Source organism: Meleagris gallopavo, chromosome 33 (genome assembly GCF_905368555.1).
Source record: "Meleagris gallopavo chromosome 33, MGAL_WU_HG_1.1, whole genome shotgun sequence".
NCBI classification, from domain to species: Eukaryota; Metazoa; Chordata; class Aves; order Galliformes; family Phasianidae; genus Meleagris; species Meleagris gallopavo.
This window is the reverse complement of record NC_139437.1, coordinates 632828-657460: the sequence shown is the minus strand read 5'-3', so window position 1 is coordinate 657460 and position 24633 is coordinate 632828. Positions and strand designations below refer to the sequence as shown.

The following is a 24633-nucleotide window of genomic DNA, read 5'->3' as shown; positions in this document are numbered from 1 at the left end:
CCAGGGATCAGAACGGAGGACTGGGGAGGGATGAGGGGTCGGGATGAGGGGAACCGGGCGATCGGCGGCGGGGGGAGAGGGGGAAGGGCAGCGAAACGCACGGGGCGAGGGAGGCGGGGAGATGCGGGGCCAAGTCTCTGTGCTCCCATAGAGACCCCGCGGGGCCAAGGCAGAGCGGCACGCAGCCCCCCAGCACCCGAACCCCGGCCCCCGCCCCACTGCCCCCCGAACGCCCACCTGGAGAAGCCGAGGCGGCGCTCCGAGCCCCGGCGCCGCCCCGCACCACTTCCGCACGGCAGCCTGCCCGGGTCGCAGAGTGATGACGTCACTCGGCGGGGACGCTGCGTCGCCATAGCGACGGACCGGCGCCGCTGAGGCGCGGTCGCTATGGAGACGCCGTCACGCATGCGCTGTCGCCATCGAACAGCACCGCTCTTGCGGCAGCTGCGTTCAGACTCGCGGTGTCTCCGGCTTCCCCGGAACGACTTTCTCCAGGCTGATTCCCAGGTCCCGGCACTTCTTTAAAGCCAGGCGCACATCTCTGTCCCGTTTTCTCTGCCCCAGCTCCTGCAGTGACATCGCTGACAGCTTTCTCCTCCGAGGAAGCACCGAGCAGCAGCTCGTCCGCCTGGGCTCGGCGGATGGGCTGTGAGGAGAGCACGGCCCGGACCAGGACTTGAGGAACGAGCTCAGCTCACCGCTGGCCGTGTTCTGCAGTGCCCCAGGTCCTGAGAGCTGCGCTGGACTCACTGAGCGGCACGGCGCGGTGCAGGGGATGCAGGGAGAACACAGGGTGCTCAGCAGACTTGCTGGGGCAGGAAGCTCTCCTTCAGCATGCAAACCTGGCTGGAAGTAAGTTACTCTAATCATGCCTGAAGTGTTGTAGCGAATTCCCACCCCCTTTGGACCCTGAGGACTCCGCTCACACACATGTGCCTGAGGGGCTCAGTTGAGCCGCACAACGGTGCCGTTCCTTCCTGGTCAGGGAGGCAGACACGAGGTGTTCAAAGCCATCTGACGGCTGTCCTTGCCTGTTCTGCCTGCACCTGGACACATCGGGGTTTTCCAGAGTTCAGGACACGCGTCTGAAACAAATTCCGGTTCTCCTCTAAGCAGAGCTGTTGGACAGACCTGTTGGCTCTCAATAGTAAACGTAGCAGTGAGATGAGGCCAATGATGTAAGAGTAAGAGATGCTTTGGAATGCCTTTTATGGCTGCACAGTTCCTCAGAAGCAGTGACACCTGCCAGCTTCATCCAAGCTGTCCCTTAGATGCTGTGCTGCACAGCTGTGGAGCCACAGTGCTCCACAACAGCTATAATGTGTCCTGATTAAAAAAAAAAAAAAGGACAGGTGCCTGCATCAGAAGTATGTGGCTGCAGAGGCTCTTTCAGAAGAAGAATAAGGCAGCAGAACCTTATGCTCACACTGCAGTACAAATGCTACAGGAGCAGAAACAAACCGGGCAGCTCTGGGTTCCTCCTGGGAAGGCAAAACTGCACAGATCACTAAACGGTGCTACAAAAGAGGGGTGCAACAAGGGGTACAGCAATGGGGGCTGTGCACAAAGGAAGCGATGCAAAGCCTTGTGCAAACTGGAGGGCTGCGAGGGATGGCAGGCTTTTGGGACCAAAGCAATACAAGGTAAGTGTGGAGATAGGACAGAGACAATCTAGGGAGATCTCCTTCAGAAAGTCTGATCAGTGAACTTCCAGAATGGCCCCATGTGGAACAGCAGGTTCCTGCCATTCAGGTCACTGACCTTGCTTCCCAGAACACGCTGCCTATGGTCAGACTCGTGCTCTTCTGGGGGAACGAGGTTTCAAAGGTCGCAGTGCCCGACTCTTGATCACAGCAACCAACAGTGGAAGCCAGAAGAAGGCATCCAAGCTCCCCTTGGCAGCTCTCACTGACAGCTTGATTTCCTCAAACACGCAGCTGGGTGTTTTCCTATGACATTCAGGACATATCTTTCAGCAGCTCTGTAAGATTTGGGACTATGTGGGCATATGGATATGGGATGGGATATTGGGAAATGCTGGCAGCAAACAGCGTGGGGGCAGAAGAGCCATGGCACGGGAGGTATCTTTATGCCTATCTGCACACCTGCACAGCAGGCCCAGCTGCCCCTGCTTCCCCCCTCCATGGGAACTGCCCCTGCTGGAGTCTCTTCTGGCCGCAGTGATCCAGGGTGATTCCCCTCCATCTGCCTGTGCCCTGCTGCTGCCCATCCCCACGGCAATTCACGGCACTGGGCAGCGCAGGCGAGCTGTGTGAAACGCCCTCTGCATCCCGCTGCACAAAGAACTGCAGGGACAGAGGAGGGCTGGGGCTGCTGGTGGCAGCTGAGAGACACCATGGGCCATCTGTGGTGCCCCATCCTGCCCCGGAGGAGGGCGTGGGGAGCTGGGAGGCTGTGGCATGGCACAAATAACTGCAGGCAGAGGGACGTAGCAAAGGGAACGCAAAGCTTTTAATAACCTCTCCTAGAGTACAACGAGACACAGAAACAACAGTAATCCTAAAATTCCAGTCCACCACAGCTGAGCGCCCAGACAACGTCCCATCCCACTGCAACGCTGACTCTGGAGGACGGCTCGGTTGTGGAGGGGAGGGATGGGGCTGCTGGTGGTGCCCCTGGAACGCTGCCACTGCTGCCTGGTGCTGCGGGGCCGGCGAGGAGCGCAGGTTATGGGTAGCCATACTGGTCGGCTATGGCCATGTCTGTCTCCCGCTGCACCAGGAACTGCACGGGGCCGATCTTCATCTGCCAGGCTGCCCGCTGCCGCTCCTCCTGGGCCAGCTTCTTCATGCGCTCCCGCTCGGGCCGCTGCTCGGCTGTGATGGGCAGCGACTCCTCCATCACTACGGGTGCCGCACCGCCACCCGCCCGCGGCCCCATGCAGGGCACAAAGTCCACGGGGCGCCGCGGCCGAGGCTGCTGCTGGTGCAGCACTGGTGGTGGTGGTGGTAGTGATGGTGGGTCTCTCCGCAGCGGTGAACCCCTCAGTGGGGATGGGCGCAGGCAGCTCGGCGCCGTCTTCTTGGCAGCGCCCTCCTCTCGCACCGTGCTGCCTGGAGGTGCCGGCGCTGCGTTGTTGGTGCCGCTGCCTTGGGGCCGGAGGGCAGTGGGGCCAGCGCTGGGAGACGGTTGGGGCTGCACAGAGGGCGGCCGGCGCACCGGGCCCACCACAGTCACCCTCTGCCCCAGCGGGTGCACGGCCTGGATGCATTCACACAGGTGCACACGCAGCTCGCTGGCAGTGCCCGCTTGCCCACTGCCGCTGGCTCCTGCGCTGGCCCCAGACAGCTTCCCTTGGCACGGGTGTTTGCGGCCTTTTCTCTCTGTTCTTTCTCTGCGTGGTGGCAGCTTCCTTCTCTTGGCTGGGGCACTGCTGGTGGGCTGCTCCTGCTGGCAGCTCTCCCCTTTCTGGGGGGTGCCAGCAGGCGCAGGGCGCTTGGCCCCCCGCTTGGTGCTGCCCCTCTTCTTCTTTTCTGCCTGATCCTCCTGGGGCTGCCTTTGCTGCACCTCCTCGGTGGGCTGTGTGCTCTGGGCTGAGGGAGGTGTGCTGGCAGCCAAGGTGGTCGGCCGTGGGCTGAGCCGGGCACTCGCTGGTGGCACGGCAGGGTGCAGCTGCGACAACCCACACGGCAGCTCAGGCAGGAACCCGGGGGATGGTGGAAGCCCCCAGAAAGGGTCGGTGGACGTCCCAGAGGCAGCCTGTGTGCTGAGCTCCCTGTTGTCCCTGGGGTTGTCGGGGAGCTCAGCGATGAAGCATCCTGGGGCGGGGCTGCTGGGGTTCTCATGGGGGACCTCAACAGCTCTTGCCACGTCTGAAAATGCAAGAACATCCCCCAAAATGGCGATGACAGCCTTCCCACACCCGCTCTGTGCAAACACGCACCTGCAGCTCTGCAGCCCCCAAACTCACCATTGATCCAAGAGAGCAAACCCTGGATGTCCGTGATGTCCTCCGGCACATCCAAGCTGCTCACCGCTGCTGGGAAAAAAAAGCAAAAAAATCCCAAAGAGTCAATGCCAGCTCTCCCGTACCATGTTCAGAGTAAGGGATCTCGGGGGAACGCTGGGTTCCCATTATAAAACAGGACAGGAAAGGAAACTGTAAATCCCAGGGATTAACACCCCAAGCAACACGCAATGAGAACAGTCCCAGGAAAGAACAGGCAGAAAGCCTAACTAGAAAGACAGTGCACCAAACCCAGATGCCTGTTGTGTGTCTGTACCTCTCTTGGGTGCTGTGCCACACTCCGTGCTCCTCCCCTGGCTTTCCACATGGCTGCGCTTCAGAGGAAGCCCACTGGCATCAGCATCTGAAGGAAAGGAGACAAGAAAGACATGAAGAGCCTCTCTTTGGAGGAAGATTTCAGCACTGCCAACCACAAACTTCTGGTCTTCAAGAGCAGGTTTGTCAATTTGCCTTTCTGCTGCTACAGCCTTGCGCCACTTCTGCAGTCAGCACAGAACTGCAGCATCCTTTCCTCTCTCTTCCATCACACACAGCCCTGCATGCAGCCCTGTTCAGAGGTGGTACCCACATCACAGCTCACAAGAGCTTCTTACCTGTGGAGGCTTTCCGTTTCCCCGCTTGCCGCGCACCATTCCACAGATGCACAGGTTTTGTCCCTACAACAACAGATCACGTATTGATTTCACAGACACCAGCAGGCAGCAGAAGCATTGTCCAGTAAGCCCATGTTCCCCCAGAAAACAGAAAGATGCTACTTGGACAGCCCAAACACACACTGACAGTTCACTTCTCACTGCCCCTTCCTGCACTCCAAATGGATGCTTACTTGACATCCCTTACAGCACTGCAATCTTCAGCTGCCTTGATTCCTGAGTTCTCCTTTTGGACAGGAACCCTACAGAAAGTATCAACAAGTGAAACATCATGAGGAAGAAGCATTTTCCCAGCTTTCTTCTGCCACGCAAGCAGTCTCTTGAGGAAGGCAATGCTTGGAAGTCATCTGGCTGCAAGAACTGCCTACCCATCACTAGCTGCAGCTTGTGTCTGACTGCCATGGCTTCTGTCAGCAAGTGCCCCCAGGTCCCCTTTTCCCACACAAGTGTGCTGACCGTCCGTGTCCCCAGCTGAGCTCTCTGCCGTGACTTCAGCACGGTCTGCTGAAACACCTACTGGGTTTGGCACACCAAGCCATGCACACAGCAGTGAGGCACAAGATGCACTCTATGAAGTCTGCGCTCTGCTTCCTTTTTAAGGTCTGACATGAAGGTGGGAGCTCGGCAGCAATTTTCCAGGGCAAGAATGACATTTCATCATCCTCACTGAATCGTGGGATGGAATCTCAACAAGAACCCGTTTTCCCTGGATACAGCCATTCAGAAGGGCTGGAAAGTCCTCCCCAGCTCAGCTTTTCTGCTGAGATACCTCCCAGCGACCACCCAGCACCAAACCCAGCTCACCTGGTCAGCCTGCTCAGCCTGAGCTGTGCCCAGCTCACACACACGCCGCAGCGGTGCTTCCAGTGGGCTCTCACAGGATGATCTCTCAAGAAAAGCACAGAGCTCAGTCTCCGTGTGCAGCACGCTCACCAGAGCACCAGCTCTGCTCACCAGCTGTGGCACAAACGCTCCCACCCCAGCAACGACTGTGACCTCAGCGAGTGCCCGCATCACTTCTGTGCTTTCATCATAGGCAAAGGGAGTGGTCACCTCCCAGATCCAAATTTTAGGAAATCAACACCAGGGTCACCAATAGGGTGAATGGGGTTAATTGAATGAGGGTTGTCATGGGGGTTAATTGAAGTAAAGCAACAGAAGTGAACATGACTCTCGTGCAGCCCAATAAAAACACAATATGGCCTCATAGTGGTCAGCAGAGTCCCAGAGGAACTAGTAGGAACTGGGAGCAGTGCACACCAGTATGGACCAGAAAAGTCCAGTATGGCTAAGTAAAAACCAGTAAGGACCAGTATGGCCTCAGAGCGGTCAACAGAGTCCTATAGGAATCAGCAGAAACCAACAGGAAGGCACATCGGTGCCCCAGGGCCAGTGCTGGCCTCTGCCTCTGGCTTTGGTCCCCAGGGCTGGTGCCGGCCTGTTGGGCTGTAGGTGTGGCTTTGGGCCCCAGGCCTGGTGCCGACCTCTCGGGCTGTGACTGCACCTTCAGGCCCCGGGGCCGGCGTAGGGCTCTGTGGCTGTGCTTTAGGCCCGAAGCTGGTGCCGGCCTCTCTGACCGTATTTCAGGCCCGGGGGCTGGTGCCACCCTTTCAGGATTTGGCTTTAGGCTCCACGGCTGGTGCCAGCCTGTCTGGCTGTAGATGTGGCTTTAAGCCCCGGCTCTAGTGCTGGCCTCTGTGGCTATAATGGGGCATTATGGCCCAGGGTTGGTGCTGGGCTCTCTGGCTGGAGCTTCAGACTTCAGGGACGGCACCAACCTCTCAGGCTGTGGCTTTAGGCCCAAAGCTGGTGCTGGCTTCTCGTCTTGTGGTTTCAGGTTTAGGCCCAGGACTGGTGCCAGCCTGTCTGGCTGGGGCTATGGCTTTAATCCCCAGGGTCGGTACTGGCCACTCAGGCTGTGGCTTCAGGCCCCGTGGCCGGTGCCAGTCTCTCTGGCTCCGTTTTTAGGCCCCAGGGCCACTCCTGGCTTCTCTGGCAGCGTCTTTAGGCCCAGGGACGTGTGCCAGCCTCTCTACCTGGGGCTGTGACTTTAAGCTCCTGGACTGGATCCAGGAAGTGTTGATATCCGCTTTTCCTGACAACACAAACACGGTCCCAGCTGTCAAAGCCCTTCTGCCATAGCACAAGCAGACTGCATGCACATTAAAGAGCACGCACATCCCCTCCTGAGGTACCAGAGCCCACAGCTCCCCTTCAGAGCTCCATAGGTTACCAGTGTTTCACACTGATGCAGCCTCACTCAAGCTTCGTAGGTGTCAAAGAAGGCCTGCAGAAAGCAAGAGGCGGCAGCCAGAGGACAGTACAGAAGTCCTGATGCCTGTCTTACATCTGTGCCTCTCCTTGGTGTCTTCTCAGGATCTGCCTTCTTCCTCAGCCTCTCCGCAACGCTGCGCTTCCGTGGAAGGCCTCTGCCATCAGCCTCTTGCACAGAGAAATCTAGAAATACTTGAAAAACTGCAGGAAGATCTTAGCTCAGTCAACCACCACCTTCATGTCTTCAAGCGTCGTTTCTTAAATTTGCCTTTCTGCTGCTAAAATGTTGTGCTTTTCCTACAGCCAACACAAACTGCAGTGCACTTTCCTCTCCTCTTCCCCATCAAACACACCCTTCCATGCAGCCCTATTCAGATGAAGGTACCCAAACTACAGCTCACAGCGTTCTTACCCACACAGGCTTTCCTTTCCCCCCTTTCTCAGTAAGATTCAATCAAATCCCACGCTCCATCCCTAAAACAAAGTGTAATTTTTCCATGTCACAGAAACCAGTCGCCAATAGAAGTCTTGTCCTGTTAGCCCAACTCATCAAAAGTCCCTCAAATGCACTATTTTTACAGCCCAAACTAGCTCCTTCTTCAACTGCAGTGCACTTACAGAAAGTGTTACTGGTCTCATTCCTGCTGATAGTGGCAAATGGACCCAAGTCTGCCTGACAGCTCTACATTGCTCAGAGCAAAGCTGCACGAGGAAACAAAATGCTACCAGGTGCAAAAGCTGATGAACACACTTCACTCCTGAGTTGCACAACTGTGAGTAGAAGCACCTTCACACTCTTGGTCCACTCCAAGGACTTCACACAGCTTTAAGTACCACCATTTAGACACAGACTCACATCTCTGCACAGCCACCAACGGCCACTGTCGGCCTCTCTATTCCTTCCATAGAGCACTGCCATCAGTCCCTCTTTGCACTCAAGACTCTCCTGTTTTCTCAGGTATCTCCTTTGTTGCACTAAGCAAATGGGATTGCCATCAGCTACCGCAACCACCGCCAACCAAACCAAAACCAACAGAACTATCAGAAAGACCAAAAAACAAACACAAAAAAACTACTCTGCTCATCACAACTGTCAAATGCACAAAAATAAGAGAGATGGCTACTTGGCCTCTGGAACTCCATGTTAAGCTCTGCAAATTGTCACAGAGCTGCATTCCTGCCAGGGCTGCGTCTGTGTGTGCAGGGATAGGATTAGGAAGGCAAGGCACAGGTGGAGCTGAACTTGGTGAGGGATGTGAGGCACACAGGCAGAAGACAGGCCAAGGACAGCATTCCCCCTCTGATAAATGAGGATGGAGAACTGGCTTCCTCAGACATGAAAAAAGCTGAGGTGCTCAGTTAGTGCTTTGCCTCAGTCTTCACTGCTGGTCAGGCTCCTCCCCATGCCTACCAGGACCCTGAAGCCCTCAGTGTGGGTGAGAGAAGCGGATTCTGTCCCATTGCAACAGTGCAACAAGTCTGAGACCTTCTCATGGAATTGAATGTATGTATGTCTGTGGGACCAGATAATATCCATCCTAGGGCTCTGAAAGAGATGGCTGATGTGGTTGCCGAGCCACTCTCCATCATATTTGAAAAATCGTGGCTGTCTGGTGAAGTCCTGGGTGACTGGAAAAAGGGAAACATCACTCCGTGGGGATGGGCAGCAGGCAGGGCACAGGCAGAAGGAGGCGAATCGCATCAGGCCACATCAAGATGCCTCCCATGTCACGGCTCTTCTGCCTCCACACTGTTTGGCTGCTGGCAGTTTTGTCTTCAGACAGGGACCCTGCCAAGTCTGTACACCCAGAGCAGGATTTTCCATCTGGCGGCTGCTCACGAGTGCTGCCCCCCAGGGCTAGGTAGTGGGACCACTCCTATTGAACACCTTTATCAATGATCTTGAGCAGGGCATTGAGTGTACCTTCAATGCGCTCACAGACGGCACTGAGGTCAGAGGGAGCGCTGATCTGCCAACCTGAGCAGTTCTGTGATTCCATGGTTCTACAATGCCACATCCATTCCAAGTCCATCCCATACCCAGAGCCCATCCCATACACATCCCATTTCCCGATATCCCATCCCATATCCATCCCATATCCATATCCCCGCACCCTACATCCCAACCTCACATCCAACATCCCAGCCCCAATTCCAAATCTCATTCCCAATCCCTCACCCCAACCCCATCTCGCACCTGTCAATCCCAATCCCTCATCTCAAATCCCGATCCCAATCCCACATCCCATCCCCTATAGCAATAGGGAACACCCCAAGCCCCTCCACCACCGCAGCTCCGGCCCGCCCCCAGCCGCTCATTGGTCAGGGGCAGTTCCGGCCCGTTCGTGCCTCTCATTGGTCAGCGGCAGCGCCGCCGGCTCCGATTGGCTGAGACGCAGCGCGCGGGAACGGCCGTTGGCAGCCGACTCTCCCCTCAGACGGTGCCGGTCCCACAGCCGCTGCGCGACGGAGCTGTCCGGGCAGCACCGAGACGGAACCGTGGCACGACGGAGCGGTGCTGAGGGCAGCGGCGCCGGAGCCGGGAGGGACGGAGAGCGGCGCTGGGCCAGGGAAGGAACCCTGCGAGGCCATGACCCAGCCCCGTGTGGGGTGAGGGGCTGGGAGTGGGACTGGGGTGTGGGGGTGTGGATGGAGACAGGATGGGATGTGGAGAAGTGAGATACACACGGGACGGGTTGTGGTTGTGGGATGGATGTGGGATCGATATGGGGCTGTGGGGAGCTCTCGGGGAGATACAGGGGGCTAACAGGGAAATAGAGGGAAGCGAGGAAGCTGTGGGGAGCTGGGGAGGGCTGTGGGGGGGCAGGGGGCTACAGAAGGCTGTTGGAGTATAGGGAGGCACACGGGGCTGGAGTGGGTTGTGGTACGTGATGGGGGTACGTGGGGCTTTATGGGTGGGTCTAGGGAGATTTGGAGCAATAGAGGGCTGTGAGGAGGTTATGGGGGACACGGCGCTATAGGGAGCATTGGGAGGGGGCTGGGGAGAAAAAAAAGAGAAAAAGAAGAGAAAAAAATGAGGAGAAAATGAGAAAAAAAAGAGGGGAAAAAAAAGAAAAAAGATTAAAGAAAATGAGAAAAAGAGAAAAAAGAAAAAGAGAAAAAAACAAGAAAGAAAAAAGAGAAAAGAAAAAAAGATGAAAAAATAGAAAAAAGAAAAAAAGGAAAAAAGAATCAAAATAGAGAAAAGAAAAAAAAATCATAAAAATAGGAAAAAAGATAAAAAGAAGAGAAAACAAAAAAATGGAAAAAAAAGAGCAAAAAAATAAATTAAAAAAGGGAAAACAAAAAAGAGAAGAAAAAAAGTATTTAATGGAAAAAAAGAGAAAAAAGAAAAATGAAAAAGAAAAAATAAAAGGAGAAAGAAAATAATGTATTAAAAGAGAGAAAAGGACTAAAAGAAGAAAAGAGAAGAAAGGCAAAGAGAATAGAAGAAACAAGCCAAGTAAAAAGTGAAGAATAAGAGCTAAGAAAAGAATGGCTGGCAAGAAATATGGAGAGAGCAATGCATAGCATTGCAAAGGAAAGCAAGGCAAGAGTAGCAGCAAAAGGCAAGAGAATCCAGAAGAATTCAGTGAAGAGCAGGAGAGCTAAGTTTGGCATAAGGCAAGGGGGAAGGGGAGGGAAAAGGGAGAAAAGAGGGGGAAGGGAAGGGGAAGTGAAGGAGGGGGGGAGAGGGGAGAGGGGAGGACGGAGAAAATGAGAAGTAGGGGTGAGGGGAGGATGGCAGAAATCCCCGCCGAGTGCAGACTCGGGGAAACTGTCCACCAGGACAGCCGCTGCCTGGGGGAAGCGCGACCGGCCCAGCAGCCCCCCGCCTCCCCAGGCACCGTCACCGCCCTCCCATTCCCCTCCACGATCCTTCAGGGGACGGGAGTGGCCCCCTCAGGCACCCCCCCATACCCTCCCCCTCCTCTCCACCATCTCTCAAAGGACGGCAGTGGCCGCCCCAGCATGACAGGCCTGGCCGCCCCAGGTCCCCCCAGGCCTCCCCGCTGCCCTTCCCCTCCTCTCCACCACCCCTTAGGAGGTGGGAGCAGCCCCCCCGGGGTCTTGGCCTGGGGGAATTATCCAGCAGGCCAACAACTGCTGCCTGGGGGAAGCGTGAGCCATCCAGCAGCCCACAGCCCCCCTGAGTACCATCCTCCCCCTCCCCTCCACCATCTTTCAGGCGCTGGGAGTGGCCCCCTAAGGGTGTCAGCTCAGGGGCTTCGTCAGATAGCTGGAATACCACTGCCAGGGGGAAAAAGACCTGGTCCAGCAGCCCCCAGCACCCCCCAGCACTGCATCTGCCCTTCCGCTCCTCTCCACTATCCATCAGGAGGGGGGAGCACCCCCAGCATGTGGGTTTACAGACACCAGCTGACATCCACAGAACCACTGCTGGCATCAACCGGAGTTTTCCAGGCTCCGCTGTACCACTAAATAGAAAGTAGTGGGTTTGGAAGCACCATCTAACATCCACAGAACCACTGCTGTCGTCGTGCCAGAGATACCAGGCTCCACAGTACCAATAAACAGTAACACCACCGCTGTCCACACTGTACTGTTGTCATGTCAGTACCTGACCCACTACCAGACCTTGTGTGCCACTTGGCATCGGCAGACAGCCACGAGTGGCGTGGCTTTAAACTCCAAGAGTGGAAATTGAGGTAGATGTGTAGAGGAAATTCCTCCCCCAGAGCCGGCGAGGCCCTGGCCCAGGCCACCCGGAGGCCGTGGGTGCCCTACGTCCCGTCTCGGGCAGGGGACAAGGGTGGGAGTTCATTACTGCAAAAGCATCAGCGGTTCTGCGTGAGGTTTACCAGACAGCAGGCACTGTCCTGCTCTGACTAGCAGTCAATAATTCGCTCTGCAATAGGAAGCAAGCAAGAACTATTAGCACATTTTCTTCCTCCTCCCTTTCTTTTGGCTCTGTGGGTTGGATCAAGAATCTGAATGTGGAGAGATACGGGAGGAAGGCAATGCTGCAAGCCTCATAAGTCTGCTGTCACTGCTCACTCTGTGATTGCAGTCGCCTTATCAGAGGCACGTCCATTGTGCTGCCAGAAGCAGTGCTCAGCTGCCGTGATTGCACCCTGCAGCTCCTCTCCAGCACCTGCCCTAGGCCACTGACTTCTCAGGATCCTCCAGGAGGTGCAACATTCCCCCGTCTCAGCTCTCAGCACTGCTGCACTCCTCAGGAGCTATGGCCACAGACAAAGCAGCCGTCAGTCAGCTGGAAAAGCATCCCGGTACTCTGCAAGAGGACTGAGTGCTCTGTTCTGACAGCTTCCCTCAGCAGCCCTGCACTGAAATGCTTTGTGGGGTTCCTTGCAGCAAGCTGCTGAGGACGGAGGCAGTCACATCAGCTGCCTCTGCATTCACTGGGAGACGTTTTTATGTTCATCAGTGCTCAACACCACAGAGGGTTCTTCCTTTAACATCTTTATTTTACCTTTTTAACTGAGTATAACTGTTTAATAAAAAAATTCTCAGCACTACAAATGATGATATTCAGAACATCTATATGGAATATCTATATTCCAAATGAATTAAAATTAAAAAGAAGGAAGGGAGGAAAGAAAGAAGGGAGGGAGGGAGGGAGGGAAGAGAGGGAGGAAGGGAAGGAAGGGAAGTAAGGAAAGGAAGAGAAGTAAGGGAGGGAGGAAGGGAGGGAAAGAGAAGGGGAGGGGATGGGAGGGGACGGGAGGGGAGGATGGAGAAAATAAGAGGTAGGGATGAGGGGAGGGGAGAATTGGTGGGGTGGGGAGGGTTGAAGGGGAAATGTCACTGAAGAACCAGCTTCTGTTTTGGCATTAAAAGAGAAAAGCGAATCTCTTGATTTGCACGAAGCAGGACAGACAACACCGCCGTGATTTTCTTCCTCCTTTGACAGCGTCTGTGTCTTGAATGTCCCTTCCCAGCTGCGCCATTCCAGCACTCACATTTCCTGCCGTCCCTGTGACAGGCAGTGGTCTCCTGCTGCTCTGGATGGCTGGGAATCCTCCCCCAGCAACAGTGCACACAGCAAGCCCAGGGGGAAGCCGGCCCTGGCGGCGGAACAGCAGTGCGTGGTGGTGAGGTCACAAGGCCCCACTTGTGCCGTGAGGTCACAATGCTCAGCGTGTGCCCCAGGCATTCTGTGCCACCCAGCAGCACTCGCTGTGGCTGCAGCGCCGGCGGTGGCAGCATGGCACGAGTGTGGGGGGCCGCGGCCCCCGCCCGCCTTGCTCTCCTCCTCCTGCTGATGGCCATGTGTTCCCAAAAGACTTGTGCTGCTCCGTGGCGAGCACCAGCAGCAGGTGAGTGGGCAGAGATGGGGCCAAAATCGAGCGGCGGCGAGGGCGAGAGGTCCGGGCTCTCGTCCCCGTGTGCCGCGCTGCCCTGGGGCCGCCTTCCGTGGGGGTGCTGGGATGGGGGGGACGGGCAGCAGCGCAGGAGCCGGGCGAGGGCGTGAGGAAGCGGTGCTCTGCAGGGCTGGCTCCAGCCGTGCCGGGCCGTGGCTCTGCTGCTGGCTGAGCGCGCTCTGTGCCCGGGGGTGTCCCAGGGGGAGCTCAGAAGATGTGTGCTGGGAAAAGCGGGAGCCTTTCTGCTCCGGCTTCCTGCTGCTCCCCATAGATGAATCCTGGTTTCCAGCAGAGACCCCCGGCCGGAGCCCAGAGGAAGGAACAGGCATCGTTTCCTCCAGTGCTTTAGCGTGAGATACAGCAGGGATTTCCCAGAAGAAAGCCCTGACGGGCTGTATGCGCTTCCGTGCAGTCCTAGAGGGGTGTTGCACGTGGCCTGGAGAGAGCATTTGGAAAGCTGCCGAGTCACCCTGGCCACTCTGCAGCCTTGGCAGTCCCGGCCTGAGTCTCCCACCCCATTGCTTGACCCCTCCCCAGTCACTAAGGGAAAAGGAGATCTCAACATGCAGTTGGAACATCTCTCATCTGTTCTCGATTCTAGATGATGCCACTGATGCTCCTTATCAAGATGATTGGGTGGATACTGTTTTTGTGCCTCAGGGGAAACCCAGAGGTAAGTTGGGAGTGTCTGTTTCCTCGAAGGCAGAAAAATTAGCGCTGTCATAGTTTATTCGGGTACTTAAGAACCTCCAAAGGTCTTTCAAGTCTCCTTGTGCCTTAAAGGCCCTGTTCTGTACACAGTTCTTGGAAAACTGTCACATTTCAGTGGGAAAGCAGCCCTTGCCATTCTTTGGAGGAGAGAATCTTACCTTTGCTGTTTGGGCCATGTCTTTCCCCGACCTGCCACCAGTCCTTGCAGGTCACTGCAGAAAGACCAGGCCCCAAGGTGCAGTGGAAGCTCTCCTCACCTGTGTCTGATCACATTTGTGCCTGCAGGCCCTCCTGGTGGATTACCAGAATGGAGTCCTGTCGCTAAGCTTGGGCTGGATGCCAGAGGTAAGTCACCAGCCTTCATCTCACGCTCTCTGCTCACATGTGGTTGTGGTAGTTCAGGAAGGGTTCAGGTTTTCACTGCCCAGTGATTTCTACTCCACGAGAAGCCTGGGTAGTCACTGTTTCTTGGGTGCTGCGTGCTCCCAGTGTCCCGTTGGCTTTGTCTCTGTATGTCAGAGATCTCTCCAGTAAGAAAACCCAAAGTTCTTCCATGCTGTCTCTGAGGACTGTTTCACACAGCCCGGAGAGAGTATCCGGAAAGCTGCTGAGTGCCAGCCAACTGCCCACCTGGCGCCTCTGCAACTTGCATAGCTCTGTTATGCAGCTGTGTAGATTGCAGGGTGTGATGGAAAGTTCTCCTCATCCTTTGGGTGCAGAAGTGCCTCCAGGGAAGGCCAGGCAAAAAGCCTTGGCTGCCTCCTGTGCTGGAGCCCCACAGGCGTCCCAGGGGTGGCTGTTGTCTTTATTGACTTCACCAAAGAGACCACTCAGTTCAACACTTTGTTTGTCTGAAATGTATTTTCATGCTTTCTGTTAAGGTCCTGAGAGACGGAAAGAGGCACTGAAAAGCGGAAAATATCCGCAGAGGCTCTCCCATGTCCTGAAGAAAATCATGAAGGAGAAGGCAGCACATGGTGGGTGTCTTTCCGTCTGCTCACTGAAAGACTGGGGAAGCTGAGTTTCTAGATAGATACATGGAGAAACTGTAGTGTGCAGAGCAGGAAGGGATGGATCAGAGCCCTGCTGTGGCGGCGCCTGTGTCTGAACTGGTTGTAGCATCACCGTGCAACTTGCCAGAATCGCACAAGGCGCACCGTGAACAAGAAGCCTGCCTGCAACCTGCTGGCCTCCCAGCAGGACAGGGCTTGTTGTCTGTGCTCGCAAACTGGAAAGTGTGCAGCACTTGTTTGTCTCACAGAATGGCATGCAGTCTGGAGTAGGAATGAGGTGCACCACAAAAAGCCCAGGCTTCGTTCCTAAACTGTACTGATGTGTCTAGAGAACTGGTGCCTCCCGAAGATGCCATCTTCCTGATGAGAAGCAGTTACTTATGGCCCCACTCTCTTACCTCCTTTCTAAAGAGACAGACGGAGAGCCTGTGCACAGGGATGCATTTCAGCGAGGCAGCCGTCTCACGCTGCACGTCCCTTCGGGAGAAACAGAGGCCACGCACACGACCGGCGCTCCAGGTAAAGGCCCTCGTAGAGCTCCGTGCCGTGGTTAGAGGTTGCTCCCCTCCCATCAGACCCAGTTCCCAGGGACTTAGGAACTTTGGCCAGGGGAACAACGTTCAGCAGATGAGGAGAGGAAACAGGACCCTCCAACGTACCTCCCTCCCAAGTCCCTGCATTCCAGAGCTTGCTGCGCCTCCCTTGAGGCGCCTGGCACACCAGCAGCCCGGAGCGGGATCCCTCCTGCAAACTGAGGTCCGGAGGGATGCACTGCCTCATAGATGGGGCAGTGGCATAGAAGGAGCCTCCCCGTCCTGCCTCCTCTTTGCCTGCACCACGCTGAGACTTTGCCTTTCTCTCATTCTTCACAGTGCTGTCAGAGCCCCAGAAAGCCCAACACAACTGGATCTATGGGTTTTTTCTGAAGAATCCAGGTAAGCAACAATCAGGCAGGAGTTCATAACGAGGAGAAAAGTAGGAGCATGCAAGTTGTGCCCATGCTGGGGGAAAGGCAAAAAGGGAGAGGCAGGTTCAGGTGCCTGCGGAGAGGGCCTGACTCTGCCCCCGAGTGAGAAGGGGGAGATCAGGCCAGCACTCCCTGCCCGACACAGCAATTGCTCTTGTCCACGTCATTCATAGCAGCAATTGGTTGAGCAGATCCACACGCTCTCCTTCTGCTCTAAGGAGTTTTCTTGAGTCACACAACGTGTCCCAAGCGGTCACGGTGTGCCTGCCTGCAGCAGCACTACCCAGCCTCACGAGGCGAGGGTGGGCGAGTGCAAAAGAAATCTTAGAGCATGATGGAGAAGGAGGAGCAAATCCATGGCCCAGGAAGATCTGGACCGTGGCAAAGTCACAGTGTAAACAAAGCTGAAAGGCAGAAAAGAGGCTCCAGAGTGCGTTGATGTGCAGCGCCTTTGGGAGTTCCCTTTGCTTCCCCTGGAATCAGGGAAAGCATTGCAGCCTGAGGATTTTCACTTGTTCCAGGAGGCCAACAAAATGAAAAAGAGCATTCTGTGGCAATGTCAGACCTCCTGCGAGGCTGCCGGTATGGCACAAGACACAGCAATGACCACATTATTCCTCCAGGTGTGGATGCTGAAGGACGTGCAAACGCCGAACAAGTTAAAGATGCACAGAAGTTGTACCTGGAACTTGCCGTATCTGTTCCAGTTTCCCTATTGCTAGGGATGATTCTGTGCTGTCTTCTTTTCTGGTGGTGCAGGAAGAGAAAGCAGTAAGTTGTTGTTCACCCCCACCCCCATCCCGCCCAACTCTTTACCGTAGGGCTGCCGTGAGCCAGGAGGCATTTCTGGTTAAAGCAGCACAGAGAGGCCAGTTAGTTGTTGGCTAACACGGTCTGAGATCTATGCTGTCAGATGTTTGAATTGGCACGGCCATTCCTGCAGCCCGTTCTTAGTGCTGGGCCCGAGACAGGCTGGGAGCTGCAGGCGGCTCTTTGCCATTGAGGAAGGAGAGCAGGGGCTCTGCTGTGCCTCAGCACGTTCTTCTCTGCGCAGGCGCCTGGCTGCAGCTGATGAAGCGCAGGACGATGCCAGCAGCGACAGCTCGCAGTCAGACGAAGAGTCTGCTGACCTCGAGTGGCCCGACAGACGGACACCCCGCCAACCACCTGTGCGGGAACAACCTGTCCACCTGCCGCAGGGCACCACCAGAGCGGCCCCTGCCAGGCTGGACAGCCGCCGGGCTCGGCGACCCCCGCCTCGGCCCCCGCGGCCCATCAGCCTGGGCTCCGCATCCCGGGGGATGAGCGACAGGCCCGGCAGCCCCCGGCCCCAGCGGGCATCGACGCCACCCCCCCGTCCTCCTCCACCGTCCTTCAGGGGACAGAAGGAACCCGCCCAGGGTGGAGGCTTGCGGTCATTGGCCAGCACCAAAACAGTTGCTCCCTGGCAGATGAGCGACAGGCCCGGCAGCCCCCGGCCCCAGCGGGCATCGACGCCGCCCCCCCGTCCTCCTCCACCGTCCTTCAGGGGACAGAAAGAACCCGCCCAGGGCGGAGGCTTGCGGTCATCGGCCAGCACCGAAACAGTTGCTCCCTGGCAGATGAGCGACAGGCCCGGCAGCCCCCGGCCCCAGCGGGCATCGACGCCGCCCCCCCGTCCCCCACCACCATCCTTCAGGGGACGGGAGCGGTCCCCTCAGCGTATAGGCTCCGGGGCATCGTCCAGCACCCGGACAACCGGTGCTTCGGAGAAGCCTGAGAGGCCCGGCAGCCCCCAACCCCCCCCAGCACCACCTCTGCCCTCCCCCTCCCCTCCACCATCCATAAGGAGATGGGAGAAGCCCCCCCAGGGTGTCAGCTCGGGGGCATCATCAGACCCCTGGAAAACCACTGCCAGGGGGAAACAGACCAGGCCTGGCAGCCCCCAGCCCCCCCCAGCACCACCTCTGCCCTCCCCCTCCCCTCCACCATCTGTCAGAGGATGGCAGAAATCCCCGCCGAGTGCAGACTCGGGGAAACTGTCCACCAGGACAGCCGCTGCCTGGGGGAAGCGCGACCGGCCCAGCAGCCCCCCGCCTCCCCAGGCACCGTCACCGCCCTCCCATTCCCCTCCACGATCCTTCAGGGGACGGGAGTGGCCCCCTCAGGCACCCCCGCTGCCCTCCCCTCCCCTCCACCATCCATAAGGAGGTGGGAGAAGCCCCCCCGGTCTGTCAGCTCGGGGGCATCATCAGACCCCTGGAAAACCACTGCCAGGGGGAAACAGACCAGGCCTGGCAGCCCCCAGCCCCCCCCAGCACCACCTCTGCCCTCCCCCTCCCCTCCACCATCTGTCAGAGGATGGCAGAAATCCCTGCCGAGTGCAGACTCGGGGAAACTGTCCACCAGGACAGCCGCTGCCTGGGGGAAGCGCGACCGGCCCAGCAGCCCCCCGCCTCCCCAGGCACCGTCACCGCCCTCCCATTCCCCTCCACGATCCTTCAGGGGACGGGAGTGGCCCCCTCAGGCACCCCCGCTGTCCTCCCCCTCCCCTCCACCATCCATAAGGAGGTGGGAGAAGCCCCCCCGGTCTGTCAGCTCGGGGGCATCATCAGACCCCTGGAAAACCACTGCCAGGGGGAAACAGACCAGGCCCGGCAGCCCCCAGCCCCCCCCAGCACCACCTCTGCCCTCCCCCTCCCCTCCACCATCTGTCAGAGGATGGCAGAAATCCCCGCCGAGTGCAGACTCGGGGAAACTGTCCACCAGGACAGCCGCTGCCTGGGGGAAGCGCGACCGGCCCAGCAGCCCCCCGCCTCCCCAGGCACCGTCACCGCCCTCCCATTCCCCTCCACGATCCTTCAGGGGACGGGAGTGGCCCCCTCAGGCACCCCCCCTACCCTCCCCCTCCTCTCCACCATCTCTCAAAGGACGGCAGTGGCCGCCCCAGCATGACAGGCCTGGCCGCCCCAGGTCCCCCCAGGCCTCCCCGCTGCCCTTCCCCTCCTCTCCACCACCCCTTAGGAGGTGGGAGCAGCCCCCCCGGGGTCTTGGCCTGGGGGAATTATCCAGCAGGCCAACAACTGCTGCCTGGGGGAAGCGTGAGCCATCCAGCAGCCCACAGCCCCCCTGAGTACCATCCTCCCCCTCCCCTCCACCATCTTTCAGGCGCTGGGAGTGGCCCCCTAAGGGTGTCAGCTCAGGGGCTTCGTCAGATAGCTGGAATACCACTGCCAGGGGGAAAAAGACCTGGTCCAGCAGCCCCCAGCACCCCCCAGCACTGCATCTGCCCTTCCGCTCCTCTCCACTATCCATCAGGAGGGGGGAGCACCCCCAGCATGTGGGTTTACAGACACCAGCTGACATCCACAGAACCACTGCTGGCATCAACCGGAGTTTTCCAGGCTCCGCTGTACCACTAAATAGAAAGTAGTGGGTTTGGAAGCACCATCTAACATCCACAGAACCACTGCTGTCGTCGTGCCAGAGATACCAGGCTCCACAGTACCAATAAACAGTAACACCACCGCTGTCCACGTACTGTTGTCATGTCAGTACCTGACCCACTACCAGACCTTGTGTGCCACTTGGCATCGGCAGACAGCCACGAGTGGCGTGGCTTTAAACTCCAAGAGTGGAAATTGAGGTAGATGTGTAGAGGAAATTCCTCCCCCAGAGCCGGCGAGGCCCTGGCCCAGGCCACCCGGAGGCCGTGGGTGCCCTACGTCCCGTCTCGGGCAGGGGACAAGGGTGGGAGTTCATTACTGCAAAAGCATCAGCGGTTCTGCGTGAGGTTTACCAGACAGCAGGCACTGTCCTGCTCTGACTAGCAGTCAATAATTCGCTCTGCAATAGGAAGCAAGCAAGAACTATTAGCACATTTTCTTCCTCCTCCCTTTCTTTTGGCTCTGTGGGTTGGATCAAGAATCTGAATGTGGAGAGATACGGGAGGAAGGCAATGCTGCAAGCCTCATAAGTCTGCTGTCACTGCTCACTCTGTGATTGCAGTCGCCTTATCAGAGGCACGTCCATTGTGCTGCCAGAAGCAGTGCTCAGCTGCCGTGATTGCACCCTGCAGCTCCTCTCCAGCACCTGCCCTAGGCCACTGACTTCTCAGGATCCTCCAGGAGGTGCAACATTCCTCCGTCTCAGCTCTCAGCACTGCTGCACTCCTCAGGAGCTATGGCCACAGACAAAGCAGCCGTCAGTCAGCTGGAAAAGCATCCCGGTACTCTGCAAGAGGACTGAGTGCTCTGTTCTGACAGCTTCCCTCAGCAGCCCTGCACTGAAATGCTTTGTGGGGTTCCTTGCAGCAAGCTGCTGAGGACGGAGGCAGTCACATCAGCTGCCTCTGCATTCACTGGGAGATGTTTTTATGTTCATCAGTGCTCAACACCACAGAGGGTTCTTCCTTTAACATCTTTATTTTACCTTTTTAACTGAGTATAACTGTTTAATAAAAAAATTCTCAGCACTACAAATGATGACATTCAGAACATTATAGCTATATTCAGAATATCTATATTCCAAATGAATTAAAATTAAAAAGAAGGAAAGAAAGAAAGAAAAAAAGGAAGAAGCTTCTTCCTTCAAAAGTCAGAGTATTCTGACGAGGAGAAAACAGCAAAACTAAGCCTGCCATCACCACGTTGTTGCCATCAGTGCTCAAACTGAGGCAGCCAGCTGACCAGGGAAGAACTTCCATTAGATGCTGCTCAGTGACAGCACCCAGAATGAAGTAGCAAGGATGTTACGAGTAGGAGACTGCAGCACCATTTAGCAATCCCCCCATACTCATATTTCTTATAATTGTTAGCTCAAAAATCCAGACTGTTTTTAATTACTGTTTTTAATTAAAAGACAACCTTGCAGCTAATGCTGTGAATCTTTATCACTGGACTGTGAGATATTTCTGGCAGTGAATTCCCTCTTTGTACCACTGGTTTTGTAGCAGTCATTGTGAGGTTTGCCTTGCTATCCCTCTGGGTTCTCTGTATGCATCCCTTCCTGAAATTGTCCTTCTCACTGGGGAAACCCCCTCACAACCTTTCCCCTTCACCTTTAGGCTGGACATAAGGAAGGACATAAGGAGTCTTTAGATTGGACATAAGGAAGAAGTCTATTACAATAAGGGTGGCACAGGGACACTGAGGGACCCTGGGGATCTCTGGAGCCCCGAGCTGGGGATGGATGGGATGGAGGGCACCATCCCTGCCCTGTTCCAGAGGGACCATTGTCACCCCAGACCTTCCCTTGTGCTTTGTGGGGCTGTGCCGAGGAGGAGGGTCTTGAGGTGCCCTAGGGATGGCCCAGGGTCACTGTGCAGATGGGACAGGTGCTGTGGCTGCTGTCCTAGGGGACCTACGTCCTGTCCTGGGCTGCTGCCAGTCCTTCTTATGCCCAAAATCCTGGGGCACAAACCCTGCTGGGACAAAATCCTCAGAAGGAAAACAAAGATCTGAAAAGCAATGCCCGATACCACTGCCCGACACAGATGGATAAGCTGCCCCATTAACAACTCCAGCTTTTACTGTGGGGCTGGCAGGCATCTGTGCTGTTGTTCACCTGCAGTCAGGAATGTCACACTACCTTTTTTTCAACCCACATTTACTCTTTCACAAAAGAGAATCAACTTCTGATATTCGTTCTGCAAGCTGGGGAAGAGTAACCTGCAGAATGCTAACTGCTGCAGAGGACAGGTTGGAAGACAGCAGCGCCACACGACAATTGTGCCATGGCAGCTCCTTGCTGGCTGTGCCTGTGATAACTGCTCGGCTCCTGGCAGCAATCCCCTCACACTGGGGAGGAAAGCAGCACCTGCACAGCTGGTTTTAAGAGCACTAAACAAGCTCAGCTAAAAGGCTGAAGGGAGACTGTCTTAAAGCACGGTCACAGAATGTGTTTGTTATACTGAAGACTAAAGGATATCACTTCAGACTGACATCAGGAAGGGGGCGGGGTAAAACTCCCCATTGGCCCACACGTCAGGATTTGTGGCATGTTTTTCTGCACAGTTGCTGTTTCTAAATTTGGAAAGAGACAGTAAAATATACATGGAAAGAGTAGAGAAATCAGAGTCTCCGTAGCTGCAAAAAGATGTTGGATGCCTTCTTTCTGTGGGAACTTTTGTGGAAAAGTGCCTTTATGTAGTTCAAATGTCTGTCTTCTGACACAAAAGCAAAATGGAGCCAGGAACGTATTCTTACTTCCATCATAACAGCATCAGAAGGAAACACTCTGAGACTTCTTGTAGGGGTACCCATGAGCTGTCTCCTAAAACCTTGTCGGGAGAAAGGCATGAAGGGGGTATGCTCTGCCAGCTCCAGGTCTTGTGTTAAGACCTTAGAAACTCGGTGTCTTACCAATCTTACTTGTCCTGTTTGGAAATTCAGTAAAAATTCAGTCTCCACCTTTTTTATGTCAACAAGGGCATGGCTAGAAGAGGAAGGGAAGGATCATCCACAGTAGTGCCACAACATTTCTGATCCCCAACACAAGAAAGATGGCAGCAAACTGGAGTGGGTTTGGGAAGGTTCACTCAATGTGCTTGGGGCTGGGGCATTTCACCTGTGAGGAGAGGGTGAGGGAGCTGGGCTAGTTGAGCCTGGAGAGGGAAGGATGAATGGGATCTCAATACAGCTTGCCAGAACCTGTGAGGAGGTGATGCAGAGCACAGAGCCAGGCCCTTCCCTGTGGTGAGTGTGGGAGACAGAAGAAAATTCGTGGGAGGTGAGAGAGAAGAGGTTCACCCCGTGAAAAACATCATTTTCACCACCAGCTGATACAAGAATTGGTGCAGGTCACCCAGTGATGCTCTGCAGCCTCTCCTGAAAGAGGTTTTCAAAATCCATGAGGAGCAAATGCTGAACAACTTAGTCTGTCCCTCTTTCTGACAACTTGGAATGCAGACATCTCCCAGGTTCCCTTCCAGCCTGGCTTGTCTTGGGATCCTATGTCCTCATGGCCTATTACTGTTGGGAAGAGAGCAGATGCTTTCAGGGCATGAAGCGCCCTGTGCTGCACGTGACCACTGAAAATAAGGCCTGAGAACATGAAAAAAAATCAGTACCACAGTGTGACTCAGTGCAAAGACTGAGAGATGTCATGGACAGGGAAATTCAGGGGGGCACAGGGCTCTGTGCAAGGCACAAATGGATCTTTCTTTCTTTTTGAAGCTTTAAGTCTGAAATATGCTAATTAATGCCAATAAAATTGAACCAAAGATTTGACGACAAAGATAGAAATCAGTGAAAATCTGTTAATGCACTTCTGCATTACTAATACAGTCTCAATCCTTATTTTGCTAAGTTGAGAACACTAGTTTTTTAGGGAATGTTGTTGTCTACTAATTTTTGCTTTTCTTGATGTTTTATAGAACCGTGTTTGCAGGACAGAAATGCCTTCAGGTACAAGGACACAGACAGTGGTGCCAGTGCCAATGCCTCTACCAGCTGCGTATCTGATGTCCCTCATTCTCCAGGTGTCCCCAGCTCTCCTAAGTAAGTGACCATGGTTCAGGTTATGTTTTCAGCAGGCCATCTGGACACATGCTCTTCCCACTGCTCTCCAGATTTCCCCATCCCTTGCTCTTTGTTCATTCAGATACCTTCCAGCATCTGGCTGATCTGTGACCTTCAGGGAGATTATTGCTCCATCTCTCCAAAGTCTGATGGACTCTTTGATCAACTCCTTAGATGTGATTTTCTCTCTCCCTTCCTATCTCTGTCTAACTCATTTCTTGTACAAATATTCCTTGTGAAAGACAAACCTCATTAGATGCAGCTTGGACAAGGCATGCAGCTGATCACTGTGTTTTACTGTTCATTCAATTGCATCGTGTTTTCCTCTGCTTGTTGGCAAAAGAAGAGAAATCTTTCCTTGCCCATGTGCCGCTGGTTCTCTGAGCAAAGCCAGTGGGAGTTGGTGCAAAGGAGGTTTAACCCTGAGCGGGACTGCAGAAGAGAAGAGTGATGTGAGGAAAAGTGATGTGAGTCCCATGGGGACAATGTGAGTAGAAATGGGGTGAGGAAGTTGAGGAGGACGTTTGTCCACACAGTGAGAGAGCAAAGCTCATTAGGGGACAAGCTGGGTCAATTTCAGTTGCAAAGTGCTGCTTCAGCTTTTGTTTAAACCTAACAATATGAAAATTAGTAAGTGGACTTTGTATTGCCCTTTGTTCTCTGCCTCTTTAAGCTCTCTCCAGATTCCTCTCCAGTTTGCTGTGCAAATTTTGAACACTTGTAGAAGATGACAGGAAGGCACAGGAGGGCTCTTCAGGTTGTAATGGGCCCCAGGGGCATTTGCTGCTGAATCTACCAACATCCAGTGCAGAGAGAAGATTGCACAAAGTGCTGAAGAAAACAAAGTCGGAAGTAACTGAAGTTTCTTGAAGTATTAATGGGCCCCACTGAGGCCATTAACAAGAAAGCTTCCCCAAGGACTTGTTAGAGCAGATAATTGGAAGCCATGATTACAGGCAGACCAAGGCCCTGGGATGGTGGCTGTGATGCTGAGAAAAGCATCTTGTCTTATGAAGCAGAAAGGCCAAGCCTTGATCCCTGGACCTTTGTGTGGTAAAGTGAGAGTAAATAGAAAGAGCGAGTAAACTTGGAGTAAAGTGTGAGAAACACCCGGAGTAAAGTGTGGGTAGGCACAGAAGAGAAAGCGTACACACCCGGAGTTGGGTGTCAGTAAAACCCAG

The 24633-nt window shown here is 55.2% G+C and overlaps 1 protein-coding gene and 1 long non-coding RNA gene across 2 annotated transcripts; both read right to left on the bottom strand.

Annotated features, from left to right (window-relative positions):
- Positions 1-2597: 2597 nt before the first annotated feature.
- On the bottom strand, positions 2598-4558 carry LOC109364895 (uncharacterized). Its single transcript, XM_085214683.1, has 4 exons — positions 4553-4558; positions 4245-4467; positions 3932-4000; positions 2598-3833 (listed from the first exon to the last, which is right to left on the bottom strand). The coding sequence occupies exons 1-4, from the start codon at positions 4556-4558 to the stop codon at positions 2689-2691; spliced, it is 1443 nt and encodes a 480-aa protein (XP_085070809.1). The 3' UTR covers positions 2598-2688.
- A 23-nt stretch (positions 4559-4581) lies between these two features.
- Positions 4582-5755, bottom strand: LOC146542076 (uncharacterized). The gene is made up of 3 exons (XR_014880720.1): positions 5446-5755; positions 4815-4883; positions 4582-4644 (listed from the first exon to the last, which is right to left on the bottom strand). It is a non-coding gene; the product is annotated as an uncharacterized LOC146542076 (long non-coding RNA).
- Positions 5756-24633: the final 18878 nt, after the last annotated feature.

Excerpts from the sequence above, each read along its gene's own strand:
- LOC109364895 (XM_085214683.1), bottom strand. Across the intron at positions 4,001-4,244 it reads TGGCACAGCACCCAAGAGAG|CAGCGGTGAGCAGCTTGGAT; the intron begins GTACAGACACAC and ends TTTTTTTCCCAG. Across the intron at positions 3,834-3,931 it reads TTTGCTCTCTTGGATCAATG|ACGTGGCAAGAGCTGTTGAG; the intron begins GTGAGTTTGGGG and ends TTGCATTTTCAG.